Below are 18,535 nucleotides of genomic sequence, written 5' to 3' on the forward strand. Positions count from 1 at the left end.
GCAGGCAGATCACCTGAGGTCAGGAATTCGAGACTAGCCTGGCCAACATGGCGAAACCCCGTCTCTACTAAAAGTACAAAAATTAGCTGGGCATGGTGGCGGGTGCCTGTAATCCCAGCTACTCAGGAGGCTGAGGCAGGAGAATTGCTTGAACCTGGGAGGCGTAAGCTGCAGTGAGCTGAGATTGTGCCGCTGCACTCCAACCTGGGAGACAAGAGGGAGACTCTGTCTCAAAAAATAAATAAATAAATAAAACTAAATTACTATATTACATGGGCAGCTGTTAAAGTAAGAACTGATTCTTAAAATATTAGATGAAATGGAGACTTCACATGAATAATTTTTAAATGCAAAAAATAAAATGTCCTTTTTCCTTTCCTTCCCATTAGGCTTCCTTACCATCATGAGGATCTGTGGTTTGTGTTTCCTGGCAAATTCGGTAACATCCACTCCATTATAATAAAGATTTTCTAAACACCCATGAAAGCTTTTACGTGTGAATGCCCGCGATCTTCCAGGTGTCGGAATTCCCCCAAAGCTGATCTTAGAAAGAAAAATGACATAAATAACATTGTTTAGTGATTTTCTGATGGTACGTGTTTAAAGCATTTATAATTAATAGGTCTAGTACTAATTGTCGCAAATCCATTCCCATTATCTTATATTTGCATGCTTGCTTATTCCAAATGAAGTGTTCTATCATAATGGCAGCTGTTAATACCTTTATTTCTGGCACCACACAGTTTTGAACAAACTTAAAAGGAAGAAGTCAACACACATTTTCTGCCACGTTGAAATTTTCAGCCATGTAGTAAATTTACCCTTTGTGAGTCATATGATCTCTTTTGCAGCACTCAACTCTGACATGAAGTACCAATGTGGCCACGGACAATACATAAAGAAAGAGAATATGTTCCAATAAAACCTCTTTTGAACAAAAACAGGCTTTGTATTTTTTTAATTAAAAAATGTCCAAACTTGGCCTGATGCCCATAGGTTGCCAACCTCTGCATTAGATATTATCTTTTGCTATTACATGGTTAAATTAAAGTAATAAAACTGAATAATCCGGTATAGGACTAGGATCTTCAGTTTAATATTATATGCCAAAGCCACTTACACCAGTAAATATCACAGTTTTTCTGGTTTGTTCTGATCCTTCATACACTTTAAGGTGTCCTGTGAAGGACTGGAAGAATAGATGCGATTTAACAGTGTAGCTTAGATACATATGGGCAATGGGTTGCAAAAAGCATTAATGACTTAAAAAATATCAGGATATTATTTATATGTGAGCATCTGACTTTCCTGTTATTTAATAAATCTATTGGTGTATATCTTGTTAACTTCTCAAAGTGATCCTAAATAATGCTATGTTGGTTAGGATTGCACCAAGACAAGAAAAAAAATCCCCCAGGAATCTGCATAGTCAAACAACAAGTGTAATATACCAGATGAAATTTCAAATGAAATATATTCAAATGAGTACATTTAATAACAATGCTTGCTATCTTGGTATTTCTGCATTTGTGGATTTCCTAAACCTAACACTGACTGTTTACTTCTTTTCAAGGTGGAAAAGATGATCTATTATAATAAACTGACCTATTAGAAGGCATAAACAGTTTCATAGTACCGGGACAGACGTACCTATTACTATTAGTCAACTTAGTTATGAATTACTATAAAATGGCATTTCTCTATGCAGCTACCTTATTTTTCAGGTTATATTTAATTTAAACTATATATCTATAATAACCTCAAAATTAAGATCCAAGTAACTGGAATCTCCCTTTGCTTGGAAATGATGAGTGTGTTTGTCCACGGTGAAGTTGACCTGCGTGTCGAGGAGCTCGATGAGGACGGAATGCCAGTGCTGGTCGTCCAGCAGGCTGCCCAGGGTGAGGGTCACAGGGGCAATAGTGGAAGGCAGCTTAGCATTGCCTTAAAGGAGAAGGAAAAAAACAGTTACTTCTGTTCAAAAGCACGGCTTCCCTTTTTTAGTTGAGCATCACAGTTTGCATCCAACTTTCCACCTTACAGAGTTGTTTTCTCACTTTCTCCCTATCTTGAACACAATAACCTTACCCTGTTTTTATTTTTTTAAGTTCAATTCTACACTTTGTTGAAATTTTTCTTAGTATTTTTTCTATTACTCATGACATTTGTATTTACATTGCAAATATTTTCTTTCTTAGAACCTCATTATCAGCATTATCTCATAATTTTATAATGATGTATTGTCTTTATGATATGGATAATCATATATTACATATATATTATACACACATATGGTGATCTTGCACAGATTGTCAAAATATATGCTGTTTACAGAAATCATACTTAGGATATGTATTGCATGCATCTGGTAGTAATGCTCTTAAACTTTCATTTACATTTGTTCATTGCAGTTCTACTTTGCACTTACTGTCCCAGAGTAACTATCACTTGTGTATTTTTTATTTCTTAAAGGTGTTCCGGTTTAGATGATGAATTATATGGTCATTTAATCTAACTGTGAAAAGACTGAGTACCAACAAATGTAAACAGATTTTTTTTAACTACTGGTATAAAAGTTCAAGTATTTTTTACCTGAATTAAGAAAAAAGACAAGCTTTCCTTTAATTAATTCCAGAGTAATGTGATTTCCATGTTGTCCTTCTCTGTGAAGTAGAATTCCATTGCTCTGCATGGCTTTAAATTTCAAAGAAATAACGTCTCTTATTGGTTTTAAAGGTTTTTTATCAAGTCTATACAGCAGAGCACTTTGTCCATCAAAATAAACCACCTCAGATTCTAGGAAAGAAGATATTAAAAAGCAATTCTAAATATAAATATGCCATACAGTAGCACACTGAAAATGCGTGCATCAATATGCCACACCACACACACACAGACACACATTGTATTTCTACGCCATTCATTGAAGGAAACAACTGACAATAATATATTTTCTGTTGGCATCATGAGTTGATATATGTAATACCCACTGTTAGATTTTTCTAACATTTTCTCAAACTTCATCATCTAGAAATGCTTTTATTAATCTACTCCCAATGGCTCTTATCTTTAGAGCAGCCCATTTCTTCTCATTCTGTTTGATTAAAAACAATCAGGAAAGAAGTCATATTTCACTACATAAATTATTTATTTTAAGGTCATTCTTATATTAAATATCAGTGTCACTCAATTTAAATACCTTTGTTCATTCCCAGTAGCTTTGGCTTCTCTTGATTCTTACACATGTACCTACTTTACTAAAGATTTTGTCTGTAAAGATACAGAAACACATATCATACTTATTAAATACTGCTTTAGACATGTAATAAATGTATTTTAAATGAGCTGACATGTAATATTTTTCTCAGCCCTCGGCTAATGGTACTGCTAATGGGCACTGCAATGTGTCAACTTGGCTAGGCCATGGTAAACAGCTTTTGGTCAAACACTAGTCTTGATGTTGCAGTGCAGGTATTTTTTAGAGGTAATCAATATTAAATCAGTAAACATTGAGTAAAGCAGGTTAAACTCAATAACGTGGGTGGGCCTCATCCAATCAGCTGAAGGCTGTAAGAGAAAGAAAGAAAACTGAAGTTCTCTAGGAAAGAAGGAATTTTGCCTCCAGACAACCTCTGGACTCCAGCTGCAATATCACCTCTTACCTAGGACTTGCCAGTCCTTACAATCAGGTAAGCCAATTCCTTAAAACTCTCTCTCTCTCTCTCTCTACACACACACACACACACACACACACACACACACACACACACACACACAGACATCCTATTGGTTCTGTTTCTCTGGAGAGCCCTGACAAAGGCACAGAGGTTTTGTTGTCTTGGATGCTTTGTTGAGAGAGCATGGCCTTAACACCTCTGTTTTGGTTCTTCCTGCTGTAGCTTGTCAGAACTCCAACGCTGCCACACTCTCTCAGCACTCTGTCAGGGTCTTATAAATTCACTATAAATGTCACATATGTTCAGCTCATCAAAAAACAAGTTGTTTCATTTTATCAGTAATATAAAATAATATTTGATAATATTTGTGAAAATCACATGAAGAAATTAATATTACCCAGAAAATCTCTTCTTTTTAAAAGTAAAAAGAAAAATAAGCAATTGTCCTTTGAAAAATATATTTATTTAATAAATGAAGATGCATGAAAACCTAGTGAAATATGAAACTATTTGAAGCTGACTAGCTGATGTCATTCAAGCCAATAAGATGGCATTGTTTAATTATATTTAATTTCACAAAAATATTACTAGTACTTTTTGCATGGCTATCTATTTCATTCACATTATCTGAAATACATATAATAAACTGCACTTCAAAAGTTCTCCATTTTATGTATTATTTTAAAATTTAGAAGTTTGATTTTCTCACATTGGGTTAATGTACTTACAAGGAATTAATGTATCAAGTGCATGATGAATATACACATTCCGAGTAAAATATGTGTAAATTAAACAATTATTCCTTGTTACATAACTTATTATATGTTCATGATAAAAACAAAACTCTCTGTCAAATGTAAATGAAGACATCTAAGATTATTATTCCCTGGCCATGAACTAAGGGAAACTTGAAAAAGATTGACTACAGACTTTCACATTGTTAGCACTGCCCTAGTAATTATAATCATGTCTTTATTTGTTGCTTAAAGAAAATGCTAATATTTGAGCTATTTTTTTTAGTTGACTAACAAAAAAAGTTTTCTTCCCGAAAAGGTTTTTTCTGGATTATTGCAACCTATACATTTCTTTTTCTCATTCTATGTTTACTATTACTCTCCAACAGCAGTATTGATCTTCTAAGACATGTGAAGTACAGTTCCTGGAATGTTTCCCTCAGGCAAATAGAATAGTAAAAAACTTATCAAGTAAAAGAGACATAAAGCAATGACCTTGAAACTCTTTTGTTCTTTAGCCAATACCTTGATTTTTTCTTTATTGTAATCGCTAGTGCTTGTATCTAGAAATTTAAGAATATACTTATAGCTCATTATGCATATTTTAAAATAAAAGCAGATTAATGAATTGCAAATCCAAACTTTCTAAAAATCATAAAACATTCTATGATTTATGAAGTCAATACGTAAAAATATGAAACAAAAAATGATGTTTGGGATGGAAAGCATTGAGTTCAATAAGTCAACAGTAATGAGCCCACCAAGATCAGCACTGGAGAGGGACAACTCCCATGTAGTCCCTCTTGAATAAGGTCCTCCCACTGGAGAAGCAAAATTTCAAGTCTTGGTCTTTAGAAGTAATGCTAAAAGGTAAACTCTCTTCCCACTTGTCCACAAAAGTCATACTTTTAGCATTTTAAAACACTTGCAAAAGCAAAGAAAAGTTCTCTCAGCTGGTCAGGTGCGGTGGCTCATGCTTGTAATCCCAGCCCTTTGGGAGGCTGACGTGGGCAGATCACTTGGGCCCAAGAGTTCGAGACCAGCCTGGGCAGCATGGCAAGACTGGTCGCACTTGCTTTTATTCCCAGCTACTTGGAAGGGGGAGGTGGGAAGATCGCTTGAGCTCAGGAGGTGGAGGCTGCAGTGAGCAGTGCTTGTGTCACTGCACCCCAGCCTGGGCAACACAGCAAGACCCCATTTCAAGAAAAAAACAGTTCTACCCAGCCATAATCAATGCAAATATTCCCCTACAATATATATTTGAATAATACACTAAAATAAAATAATTCCAGTAACACATTTAATATAATCTTTTCTCAGAAACCTGTTGGAAAAAATCCTTTGTATGAAATTCAATTATATAAATAGGAAATGTAGTGGGATACTGGAAAATTAATGTCACTTATTATGTTTATGATAAAATCCAACGTTCCTCAAAGTTTTCAGAATGAAAGCCTTGCTATCCAAAATGAATAAAGAAAACTTAGCTTGTGGTTTAAAGCAGGAAGTGCTTTTCTAATTTTATATGAATTTAGTTTACAATTATTAGCTTTATTAATTAAGATTATAGTTTTGATTGCTGAATCTCGATCAGTATTAGCAATGTGGACCCCTGACACATTAGTCTGTCACCATTAGATCAGGAGCTACATTTTCTAGTACACTAGAGTATATACTGCGTGGGCTTGAATCCTGACTCCATCCTGGATAAGTTACACAGCCTCTCTCTGCCTCAGTCTACTCATAAGCGAAGTGAGAGCACATACACTCCTCTCTCACAAGGTCATTGCGAGGGTTAAATGAGTTAGTATTTGTACTTTTACAACAGTGCTGGGCACATGGGGTACCTTCAGTGAACGACTGCTTCATTATTATTGTCAGGGCACTGGGCAGAAAAAGAGGTGGAAATGAGTTTAAAATAGCACATAGGGGATATATAGGAAAGTAGACAGCTTAAAATGACAGCAGATTTAATTTTTGAAGGACCTAGGAAATCTTCAGTTTCCACCAGGAAAAAGAGATTTACAACCATTCATCCACACTTACACAGCTCCTTCTCTGCCAGCCAGCTTGTTCCTGGGCTGACTCACTTCAATCACTGGTAACCTAAATCTTACTCTGAAGTATTAATATATCTATCTCATTTTCTTGTGTTAGAGGACCACGAGAGTTTTTAAATGATACTTGAAGATTATTGGTGCAATTATAATGTTTTTGTCACACTTCCTCAAAGAATACCGGAAAAGCTAAGGACAGATGTGTTCACAAAGTTCCCAAATACGAATTCTTGTAGATAAAGAACTTTGTCATACAAGGAAGAACTGTGTCAGAAGTAATTTTGCTAAAATGCGTTATGTCCTCATTCATACAGCTAATATTCACTGAAAGCCTTCCATATGCTAGGTGAAAGATAAAAATGCAGAAGACAATGAATTACTTTTAAGGATCCCACAGTATGGAAAAGAGGTCATATAATCCTGAAATATGATTGTTTCTGCCACATTCACAGTGATGCTTCTGTGAACAGGCATCTGGTCCAGAATGACTTCTAAGAAAGGATAAGGAAGGAGTCTACCTGCTTTAGACTCCTGCAAAGTATGACGTCTCTGAAAAGCTAAGACATAAGTAATTTTGAGTTGCTATTTCCTTACGCCATATTTTACCTTCACATTTTACTTTTATTAGAAACAGACACTCACTCCGTTGCCCATGCTGTAGTGCAGTGGTACCTTCATAGCTCACTGCAGCCTTGAACTCCTGGGCTAGAGTGATCCTCCAGCCTCAGCCTCCCAAGTAGCTGGGATTATAGGCATGCACTACAATGCCTGGCTAATTTTTTACCTTTTTTCTAGAGATGGGGGGTCTCACTATGATGCCAAGGCTGGTCTTGAATTCCTGGGCTCAAGCAATCCGCCCGCCTCAGCTTCACAAAGTGCTGGGATTACAGGCATAAGCCACCCCGCCTGGCCTACTTTCACATTTTTCACACCCAGAATGTACTCTTAACTCTGGCTTCTCATTACTACTTTTCTGCTTCTCACTGTCATTCTAAGCACAGGCATGTCTCATCCCCGTCCTACCTTGTACTGCCTTTTCAGGGGAAACATCAACATTGCTTGAAAACAGCAAGATTCCATAGGGTGCAAACACTGATATCTTACAAAAGAAAAAAAAAACACGATTCCACAGAAATTTTCTTAAAGTGTTCTATCAACCACCTTCACTCAGATTGACTAGGAGTGATCACTTGGAGACTTTAGAACGTGAGCCTCAACCACACCAGGAATCAGGATTTCTGTGGTTGAGACCCAGGGGTTTGCATATTTAATAAGCTAACTAGGTAGCTGTGATGACACGAAGGCTTCAGGATGATTTATCAGGGATAATGGGCAAATTACAGAGGTTTACTCTCTAAATAAATTGAATATTAATTCCAATATGGGGTGAGGCACAGTGGCTCACACTGTAATCCTAGCACTTTAGGAGGCAAAGGCAGGTGGATCATTTGAGGTCAGGAGTTCAAGACCAGCCTGGGCAACATGGTAAAATTTCTACTAAAAATACAAAAAAATCATCTGGGTGTAGTGGTGCATGCCTGTGATCTGAGCTACTCAGGAGGCTGAGGTGGGAGAATAGCTTGAACCCAGGAGGCAGAGGTTGCAGTGAGCCAGGATTGCTCCACTGCACTCCAGCCTGGGCAACAGAGAGAGACTCTCTCTCAAAAAAACAACAACAAAACCCACAATTCCAATATGGAAACATGAATATCATTTTCATAGAGTTATAATTTATATTCAATAAATTTAAGGTTATAGTTCAATGAGTTTTAACAAATATATATACCTACGTTATTGCCAAAATATCAAGGTGTAGGCAATTTCATATCAACTCACTAATTGCCATTTGCATCAAACCCCCAACACTGTCACCCAGACCCAGACCCAGGAAACCAATGATCTACATTCCGTAACTACAGATTAGTTTTGTCAGTTCCAAAATTTCATAAAATTGTATCGTGTATGTGTTCTTTTCTGTCTGCGTTCCTTGCTAAGTGTAACGTTTTTGAGATACACGCATGCTGTTGCATATATCAACAGTCTGTTCTTTCTTATTGCTTGGGGTATTCAACTGACAACTTGTTTATCCATTTACCTGCTGATAGACATTTGAACTGTTTCCAGGTTTAAACTCTTATAAATAAAGCTGCTAGGAACATTCACACATACATCTTTATGTTGACATATGCATTCATTTCTGCTGGGTAAATACACGGGAGTGGAATTGCTGAGCTATATATTAAGTGTATATTTAGCTTAGAAGAATGCCAAATTGTTTTCCAAAGTGATAGTATCATTTTCACATTTCCCACCAGCAATGTATGAGAATTCCATATCTTTGCCAAACACTTGGTGTTTCCACCCTTTTTAATTTTAGCCTTTCTGCTAGGTGTATAGTGGTTTCTCATTGTGATTTTATTTCTCTAAAGACTAGTGATGATTCATTTTAATATAATAATAAGTTAGAATAGATGTATTGGGATTCTGTAGATCAATTCGGGGAGGATGATAAGAATATTGAATCCTGCAATCGATGAATACACAAAGCTTTCCTAGGAAATACTTGCCTTTATTCACTCACATATTTTCTTTCCTTCTGGGCATAATAAGAGGAACTTAGGGAAAACAGGCCTTGGTTCTGCATTCTCAGTAAAGGCCTTGATCTCTCTCTTTAATTTTCATGCATGATCTTTCCTCTCTATTTCTTTTCTTTCCTCTCTCTTTTCTCCTTCTCCCATTTCCTGGTAAAGATAGTTGATTGCACAGAGTCTGGAATCCTCTGTGAGTAGGTTCACATTCCAATTCTTCAACTTACTTATTTCTGATGGACATGGATTTACTTTTTCATCTTATTTTGAGTTTCTATTTATTTTACTTTTTTATTACAAATTCTTATTTTTTTTGAGACAGGGTCTCACTCTGCCACTCAGGCTGGAGTGCAGTGGCATGATCTTGGCTCACTGCAGCCTTGACCTCACTGGGATCAAGCGATCCTCACACTTCAGCCTACTGAGTAGCTGGGACTACAGGCACACACCACCATGTCCAGATAATTTTTGTATTTTTTGTAGAGATGGACTTTTGCTGTGTTGCCCAGGATGGTCAATCAAGTAATCTGCCTGCCTTGGCCTCCTAAAGTCCTGGGATTACAGGCATGAGCCACTGTGACTGGCTTTATTTATTTTTAAAAAATATTTGTTGAAATTTAATTAGCACTTCAGTGTTTTACAGAAAAATAACTTTCCAAAATATTAAGTAGATTGTATTATAAACACATTATTATATGAAAAAATTATATACACTTTGTTTTCTTCAACACATTTCCCATGGCATTAAAAGAAATGCAGTTAGTTATATTTTCAGTTATGACAAGCAAACATTCAGAAGACTACACTTCCCACCAAGGACAAGTAGAAAATGTGTACCAAGTAAAGTTTAAATAATCTTCTTGAAAGTTTTAAAGATCTACTACGACTGCCAGGACTCAAGAATGTAAACATCTTAGAAGACAAGCTCAGAACACTCTTTCTGCTTTTACCCTTGAAGCACTGGTCAACTCCCAAGGAGCAATGGGCAAGAGACAAGGTGGCCAAGCAGAAAGTGACAGGACAGCTATGAGGCTGGGTCACGAAGCAGGGGTCTCTGTAGACTCATCATAATTAGGAGTCAGATGGCAGAATTCAGAGATTTTCAAAAAAATGTTTTGGCAAAGGCCTTCAAATCTCAGTTGGGACTAGTGAAGCATTGTACTCCAGATATAAGATATCAACTAGGCCTCATGGGGACTGAGACACTGCATTGAGTCAGTTAAATGCTGATTTGAATTAACATCTGTGCCTAATCTAGAAGCCTATCAGAGGCTGTGGTGGGGATTCACTGGGGGATCACTTTGTCTTCTCTAGCCTCTACAAATTTCTGTCCAACATGTCCAGAATTCAGCCAAAATTATCAGACATCAAAACGGAAACAAAAACCAGAAAATGGAAAAGATCAAGAGATAATCCAGATATTGAAGTTAATGAAAAATCTTTAAAATAACTGTAATTAATATTTCCAGGAAAATAGAGAGCAAGATAAGGAGTTTCACTAGGATACATGAACAGAAATTCCCAAACTGAAAATCGCAGTAACTAAAATTAATAGCTCACTGGCATATTCAACAACAGACTGGTCACAGCAGAAGATCTGATTAGTAGTATAGAAGATAAAGCAGTACACAATGTCTAGAGTGCAGCATAAATAGAAAGAAAAGATGAAAGAGGAGAGGGAGAGAGAGAAGCAGGAGGAGGGAGAAAGAGAGAGACAAAGAAAGAAAATAAGATACAAACATCTCAGACAGATGTAATTGGAGTCTCAGAAAGGAGGAAAGGAAATGCGAGACAGAGGCAATATTTTGAAGAAGTAACAGTGAAGAATTACCCAATCTAATAACCAATGCATAGAAAAAAGAAATTTAGTGAAATCCGAAGAGGACAAATTCAATGAAAACTAAAATAGCCACATCAAGGCAAAACTGCTGAAATCAAAGACAAAGAATAAATTCTCAAAAGTAACCAGAAGAAAAATACACATTTCCCTTATAGGATAAAAATCAATTACCTATTGATTTCTTAATAAACATCATGAAAACAATAGAATGCCATCTTTAAAAGGCCGAAAGAAAATAACTACAGACCGTATTCTCCAGCAAGCTGAAACAGCCTTCAGAAGTTCAAATAAAATAAAGACAATTTTCAAGCAAACAAAAGCTACATGACAATTTATTACCAGTAGAACTGGGCTAAGACAAATATTAAAAGGAGTCTTTCTAGCTGAAAGAATTTGATTCAGAAAGAGCATGAAAATGCAGAGAAAGTAAATATGTGAGTAAATTCAAGTGAATACTGATTGCAAAAAAATATATTAAATTTTGTGATTAAAAATATATGTACACATATACACATGTATGTATGAAACTAAAATGTGTCAACATAGCACACATGGTGGGAGGAGTTTAACTAAACTAACGTAAGTTGTACTTAAATCCTAGTATTGTTTGGAAAGTGATAAAAGTAGTAGCTCAAGTACCTAGGAGAACAAAATTAGAACAGCAAACAATAGTGGAAAAATTAAACTTGATTAACCCAAAAGAAGAGGAGAGAAAAAGGAGTATAAAACAAGTGAACCAAATATAAAACAGAGAGTAACATGTCAGCTACAATTTCATATATGTCAGTAATTACATTTAATATAAGTGGACTAAATATACCAACTAAAACTCAATGATTTCCAGATTCGGTTTAAATAATAAAGAAAGAGTCCTTACAATATGAAGACAAAAAGCTTGAAAGTAAAGAATGGAAAAAGTTATTCCATGAAAACACTAACCAGAAGAAATCCGGCATAGCTACACAGTACTATCATCAGAGAATGCAGACTTACAGGCAGGAGGCATTATTAGAAATAAACAAGGATATTTCATAATTACAAAAAATCAACTTTAAGGAAGATAAAACAATTCCCAATCTATATGCATTTAATGAAACAGCTTCAAAATATGTAAAGCATGTATCTCTTTTCATTTTACTGGAATTCATAGTTCAGGCATGCTTATTAATGGTAGACACAAAGGAGGACAGTAGGTACACTGCAGAGTTGACTCTGCCTACCATTAGCCAAAGGAAGTCACTGGCTGGCTCAAAAATCAGGGGGCAGGGAAGCATACGCCACTCACAGGCACTGGCAAGGAACAGGTGCAGAATTGGTGCCAGTGATGCAAACTAGCACAGCGTGTATATATAAAAGTGATAAAACAATTAAAGGAACTTTACAGAGGTAGGTAGTTCTAACTTCATTAGAACACCAATGAAGAAATACAAACTTGGACCATCTCAGGAGTTATGAAAATTTCCCATGTCTCAAATTCTAATCAAGGACAGGTAAAATTTTGGAAGGGAGAAAATAAAATTTGCTTTTGTCCAGTCACTATTTGTTCTATTTGTTTTGTTTTACCAGAAACCTCCAATTGCCATCTGTTGTTCCTACGGAAAACAGTACAGCACTCAGTTAATCCAGATGAAGCTGCTAATATTCAACTGTATTTGACCTACAAAACTGGCAAATATATGCTTTAACCTATTATAAGTGAAGCTAGAATGATGAATAAGAAAAGGACTGATTGGTAATAGCATAGCTATGTAAGACAGAGTCTGAATGACATATAAAACTATTTGAAGACTAAGTTATAAGAAAATGTAACAGAAAATGCATGAATAAAGAATTACCTGTGAGTAATAAAAAATGATTTTCACTTGGGACATTATAAAAGAAATCTTCATGAAAAGAACATTTTAGAATTCTGTTAATTATCTGGGCTGTGCTCCAAGTATTAAAATTTTAAAAAAGAATCCACCACTCCCAGACCCCCTCCCCCACCAAATTTTCCACCATTAAGGGACCAAAAAAGTGGCAAACCAAGCTCTTCTTGGTTATTTATGAAGTCACCCTTGAATACTAACCATTTTCTTTTTCCTTCATGAATTATTGCCCGTGACTTACAAAGGAATAGAAACCCAATCTCAGTTTAACAGAAACATGAACCAGACAAAAGCCATGTTTGAGTGTTATCTAATGAAAATACTAAAACACTAGCATGGAGTGGAATGTAATCCCTTAAAATCTGCACTAGCAGACTGGGAATTAAAGAGATGGAAAGGATACTAACCACTTGAGAAAACAACAAGAAGAGGACTGTTCTATTTTTTGCATTAATATCAAAGAAAGTGGAGTGATTTAAAGAACTCTGAAATTGAGGATAATTAAAGCTGGCATGATAAAAAGGAGGAAGGCACAGAATCAAAAACTAAATGTTTATATAGAATACAATGCAGCTTGATGCTGTCTCTCTGAAAGTAGAAAAGAAGCTGCTGCCATCAATCAATATAGCAATATATCAAAACAAGTATCAATATAATGATCCTTTATGAAACCTCGGCAGTTATTATCCATCAAGAACATGGAATTGGTAGTCAGAGGACTGGAGTCCTCTCCCTGTCTCTGGTGACTGTTTGTGGCTCCTGCTCTGCCGGCCCTTGGTGTGGCTTCTCAGATTGCTCACTTGGAACATCTGGGTGTTAATAACTGCCTTTCTACTACATAAAGATGCATCAAATATCAGATGGAAGAATGGAAACATAACTGTAAAATCTTATATTTGCTATTTTTACTAGAGTTATTACAATTTTTAATACTACACTTTATAACAATATAATCTCCAAGATACCTGCCTTACCTGGATGGCTGATATAAGAGGGAAATAAATATCTGAAATTTAGATTCATTATTCAGATTTTATTATCATCTGTCAGACTTTTTTTCTGAATTGCTTCATTCATTCATTCACTCAATGCAAAGCTATGGTGCACTTAGTATGTTCCTGGCTCTGTATTAGGTGCTGATGTTACAGCAATGAATGTACCTTACCCTAGTGTAGCCTGAAGTCTAATGAGGAAAAAGGAAATTAGGCCTCTAATAAGACAGATACAGATACATTATAAAAAGTGACTATAGCACATGAAGTCATACTATAGGCTTCCTGGGAACTTATAATGAGGAACCAAATGTAGAGTGAGTGCCTAGGAAGCATCATTTAAACTAAGATCCAAAAGAGGAAGAGTAGATAGCCAGTTGAGAACATGGGGAAAGAGCATTTCAAGCAGGGGAGAACACAGGCATAAAGGCTTTGAGTCAGTAAAAAGCTGGACACAATTGACAGTGGACAGGTAGCAGGTGACGGCAGCAAGAGGTGGCACTGGAGAGTTATTCAGGGACAAGCTCCTTCAGGCCTTGCTGGGAGTCTGGATGTTATTTTAGGAACAATGGAAAGCCACTGATGGTATTAAACAGGGACGTAATTGTATCAGTTCTGCATTTTTAAAAGGTAACTTGAGTTGCAGTGTGGAGAATATAATGTAGTCTGCTATGAACAGAGACAGAATGACCTAAACTTGGAAGGCAATTTCCATAATCTGTGGGACACCAAGTTTAGATTAAATCGGTAGTAGAGCTAAAGAGAGCTGAAATCATGCAAGGTGTAATTTGGAGGGAAGAATACAGAATTTTGTGACTCACTGGACATGGAGGGCAAGAGAGATAGAAGCGTCAAGGACTCATAGGGTTCTGGCCTAAGTAAGATTCTGGGAGTTCCCCTTTGTTCTTGAGAGATGCCCTCGAAGGCCTGGACAGGCAGTAGAGCATAGGGAATTTATTTTTCTGTCTAAAGCCTCTGGGAAACAATCCTAGTGTCTTGGGTGTGGCTTTAAGCATGTTTCAACAATCGAGTTTGAACAATCGAATGTGCATGTTTTTCCAGGAATCATCCTGATTATTGTGTGGACTAAAAACTGGAAAGATCAAGTCCAGAGACAAATAGCTGATTTAGGAGGCTGGTGCTCATTTAGGCTAAACTGGAGGGAGAGAAAGAAATTCAAAACATTTAGGAGACAGAATCAGGTTTCAGTCAATAGGTGGCTGTTGGTATCGTTTTATAAGATGGAAAACAAAGGAAAATGAGCAGATAGACAACTGAGTTTTAAGTGCTCACAGGGCCAGTGAAGAGAGGTTGGTACCAGAGGTTGGAACTCCTCAGAGTAGGTTGCGGATACGTATTTGGAAGTTATCAGCCACAGTGTGTAAATGCTACTGAAAACTCATGGAAGTGGATAAAAGGCTCAGAGAGAGCTTGGCAGCAGGATAAAAGACCTAGAACCAATCTGTGGATAATGTTAGCCTTTAAGGAGTGGCAAGAAGAGTAGCATGCAAAAGTGCATGGAAAACCAGGAGAATACAGCTGTCAAGAAGGGCCCGAGGCCATCTGTGCTCATGGCTTTATTCTGCAGTTGAGCAGCAACTCTGGGAGAACCTACAACCTAGAAATAAATGCATAGAGTAAGCCAGGAGTCTGTGAAAACACACACAGTTTAAAGGAATAATGAATCTATTACTGTAAATGAAGTGTAGAAAAGCTAATAACACTAGGGCTGGGCAGTCCCAGCTACTCAGGAGGCTGAGGTAGAGGATCGATCGAGCCCAGGGGTGCACTATGATGATCAGGTGTCTGAACAAATTTTAGCATCAAATGGTGATCTCTCCGAGCAAAGGACCATCAGGTTGCTTAAGGAAGAGTGAACTAGCCCAGCTCCCAAATGAAGCAGGTCAAGACTCCTGTGCTGATCAGCAGTGGGATTGTGCCTGTAGCCACTGCACTCCAGCCTGGGCAACATAATGAGAACTTGCCTCTTAAAATAAAAAAAGATAAATTGATAAATACATAAATAAATAAATGGAAAGAGATGCTGCATGGCAGAGATATTATAAGTCATTATAAGCAACGTTCTAGAAAACAAGCAGGGCAGTGGAAATACAAAGGAAAATACTGAAACTACCATTATTAACATAAGTCATAAAGGATTGTATTACTGTCAACAACAAAAATAAAATCACCATACTTGAACAATTATTCTTCTAAGGAAAAAAAGACAATGTAGATGTCCACTTGTTCTAAAGAATTACTTTTAGCTAGTTAGCAGTGCTCACATATTATCTGTCTGCATGTTTGGGTTTTTTTTACTAGTATTCCCTTACAGCCAACAGCATGTGTTTACAGAAGTTAACGGTGCCAGCAGATTGCATGGCAGCTGCACCGCCCACCGGCCCTTCCTGGAATCAGGCACGGGGCTTTGATCTTCCTGGTACCAACCTCCAGCCCAAGGAACTGGAGTAATATCTCTTCATGAAGGAACATCAAGCTAATGGCAAATCGGCCATCAAAGAGCATGTTCCACTTTGAAGTCAGTAAACCTGAAGTTGTTTCAGAGTAATGAGAGGAGAAGGTAACTTCACAGCATCAAAGAGAGATTCTAAATATCAGACATCTTAGCCATTGAAACAGAGAGCACAGTTATAGGTCCCAGAAAACACAGGGATGGAAGGAGATGAACAATAACAGGAAGAAAAAAGACTGCTGGTAAAGCAACATCATTATATTTAGCCTTGTAGAAATGTAAACACTAAAAAACAAGCAGAGTTAGGAAATGAACTGGGTTGTACAGGGGTTAAGTAATAAAATGGAAATAATAGTATCTGAGACATTAAATGCTGCATGAATGACAGACGTTGTTATCATGCTTTAGAAAATTAATATTCTGCAGGGCTAAAGCTGTGAGTAGGCAGAGAATGGGAGTGACTGTGCGTAAATAGTGTGATATGAACATCCGGCCGGACCCAAATTGAAGCCACTTAAGACATTTCCATCCAGGCTGCTCTTTGACTTGTTCTCCAGTTTTATACAGGAGTATTTTTAAATTTTATTCCATTTTGACAATAATTTAAAACATTTTTATGATAATGTAAAGAAAGAATACAAGTATGTTCTAGATCATCAAGTGGCAACTGTGTCACTGAGTACCACCAAATAATTTCACGGCCAGCTTTTTGTTTGTGTTATATTCATGTCAGCCCCATCCTTTCCACTTTTATAACAAAGAATAGGTGAGAAAAAGGCTGACTAAACACAAGTTCCCACCAAGTGAAGATCAAGTGAAGCGACAGCACGGTGTGCAAAAGAGGACGTCAGCAGAGAAAAACACAGAGAACCAAGAGATTGCGAGAAATCACACCCTGCCCCCAGTACCGCTCCTGTTTTCCCAGACAGCGTGTCATCTCAGCTTCAGAAAAACAGCATCATCTGTTGTTAGTTTGAATTGTATTCGTCTCATCTGATGCCTACCATATTGCAAGTACTTTGCTAAACTCTAGGAATCTAAAGACAGGTAAGTTTCAGCTCAGGTCCACCACTAAATTCAACTATAAAAGACAGTAACTAAAGTCCATATTGTCATGGGGAGACACTAGAGTGTTTCCATAAAAACCAGTTCTGCTTGCCCAGCTATATAAAAAGACAGAAAAAGTCAAGTTCAACATTTCATGCCGACATTGGCTTTTACAGTTTGGCTTTGACAGAATCTCATGCTGACCTTGATTTCACACAGGGAATAAAGGCCACTTACTATATGCACATCCGTACACTTCGATCCGCATCCCAATCCTGCCCCTGGGGTTCCAGGCTAAAGGGAGAAAGCGCAGGAACCTGGCTTCAAAGGGAGGCTGGAGTCTGTAGTGCACCACACTGTCTGCATTTGTGTTTCCTGGAAAACCCTAGGAGAAAACAGAGAAAGGGATCAATGTATCTGCAGGACGCACCATCTTCATCTTCACATCGTCACCTCTCATGGCAATGAGCAATGTATGCTCGCTTTGCTAATATGCAAAAAGCTGCTGTTTTAAAGGAAACACTGCTAATGGTTAACAAGGATGTGACAACCTCTCCAGTCCCTGAATTCGTCACCATTGTCTACGTTTTCTTTATTTACAAGGTAGTTTAAATTTCATCCACATCATTAAAATGACTATAAACATGGCAACCTCTATGAAGTTCACTTTTCTAAAATGCTATCCCACAGATTCCTCCCTAATCAAGTGGTAAAGATGCTCACGAAAAGCCAAATCACATGGCAGGGCAATCAAGCACCACGGTAACATTCAAAGGATCTGCAGTGAGAATCCTGGAATCTGCAATTAGAGAGTTGGAAGGGACCTAGACATGATTCCAGCCCCACACCCTTAATTTATAAATAAGAAACTACAGTTTAGGAAGAAGAAAGGACACTCTGGAGGTAGGACAGCTATCATAGAGTGTGGGCAGGATTACATCTGGCTTTTATTTCAGTGGCATCATTGATTCCATGTTATCAGGCTGAATCCACTTCACAGTGAACACAGCTCCATGCACCTGTGGCCTGCTTCCTGGGGGTGTCAAGAGGAACACACTGCCACTATCTGCTCCACGGCAAAGAAGCTTTCACTCTTCACTCCATCTTGCTATCTGAACATTGGGAAGGATCAGAGTGCAAAGCAAACAAAGTTGTTTTAGATATTTTTTCATTGTTTTCAGATTTTTAAGAATATGGCATGTGTGAGAACAAGGAAAGGGTTAATGCTCTTTTGCACTAGAAGTGCTATCACCTAACAT

General features: G+C 37.3%; 1 protein-coding gene across 4 annotated transcripts in view; it reads right to left on the bottom strand.

Annotated features, from left to right (window-relative positions):
• LOC115933307 (contactin-associated protein-like 3) overlaps positions 1-18,535 on the bottom strand; it is a 235,434-nt gene that overhangs the window by 106,359 nt on the left and 110,540 nt on the right. For all 4 annotated transcript variants that reach the window (XM_055351714.2, XM_055351712.2, XM_055351711.2 and 1 more), the window contains exons 4-7: positions 17,514-17,661; positions 2,593-2,796; positions 1,760-1,944; positions 400-543 (exon numbers count right to left, since the gene is read on the bottom strand). In XM_055351714.2, the coding sequence (XP_055207689.2) occupies positions 400-543; positions 1,760-1,944; positions 2,593-2,796; positions 17,514-17,661 (681 nt within the window). The remainder of the gene's footprint in view (positions 1-399; positions 544-1,759; positions 1,945-2,592; positions 2,797-17,513; positions 17,662-18,535) is intronic.

Source organism: Gorilla gorilla, chromosome 13 (assembly GCF_029281585.2).
Source record: "Gorilla gorilla gorilla isolate KB3781 chromosome 13, NHGRI_mGorGor1-v2.1_pri, whole genome shotgun sequence".
Classification (NCBI taxonomy): domain Eukaryota; kingdom Metazoa; phylum Chordata; class Mammalia; order Primates; family Hominidae; genus Gorilla; species Gorilla gorilla.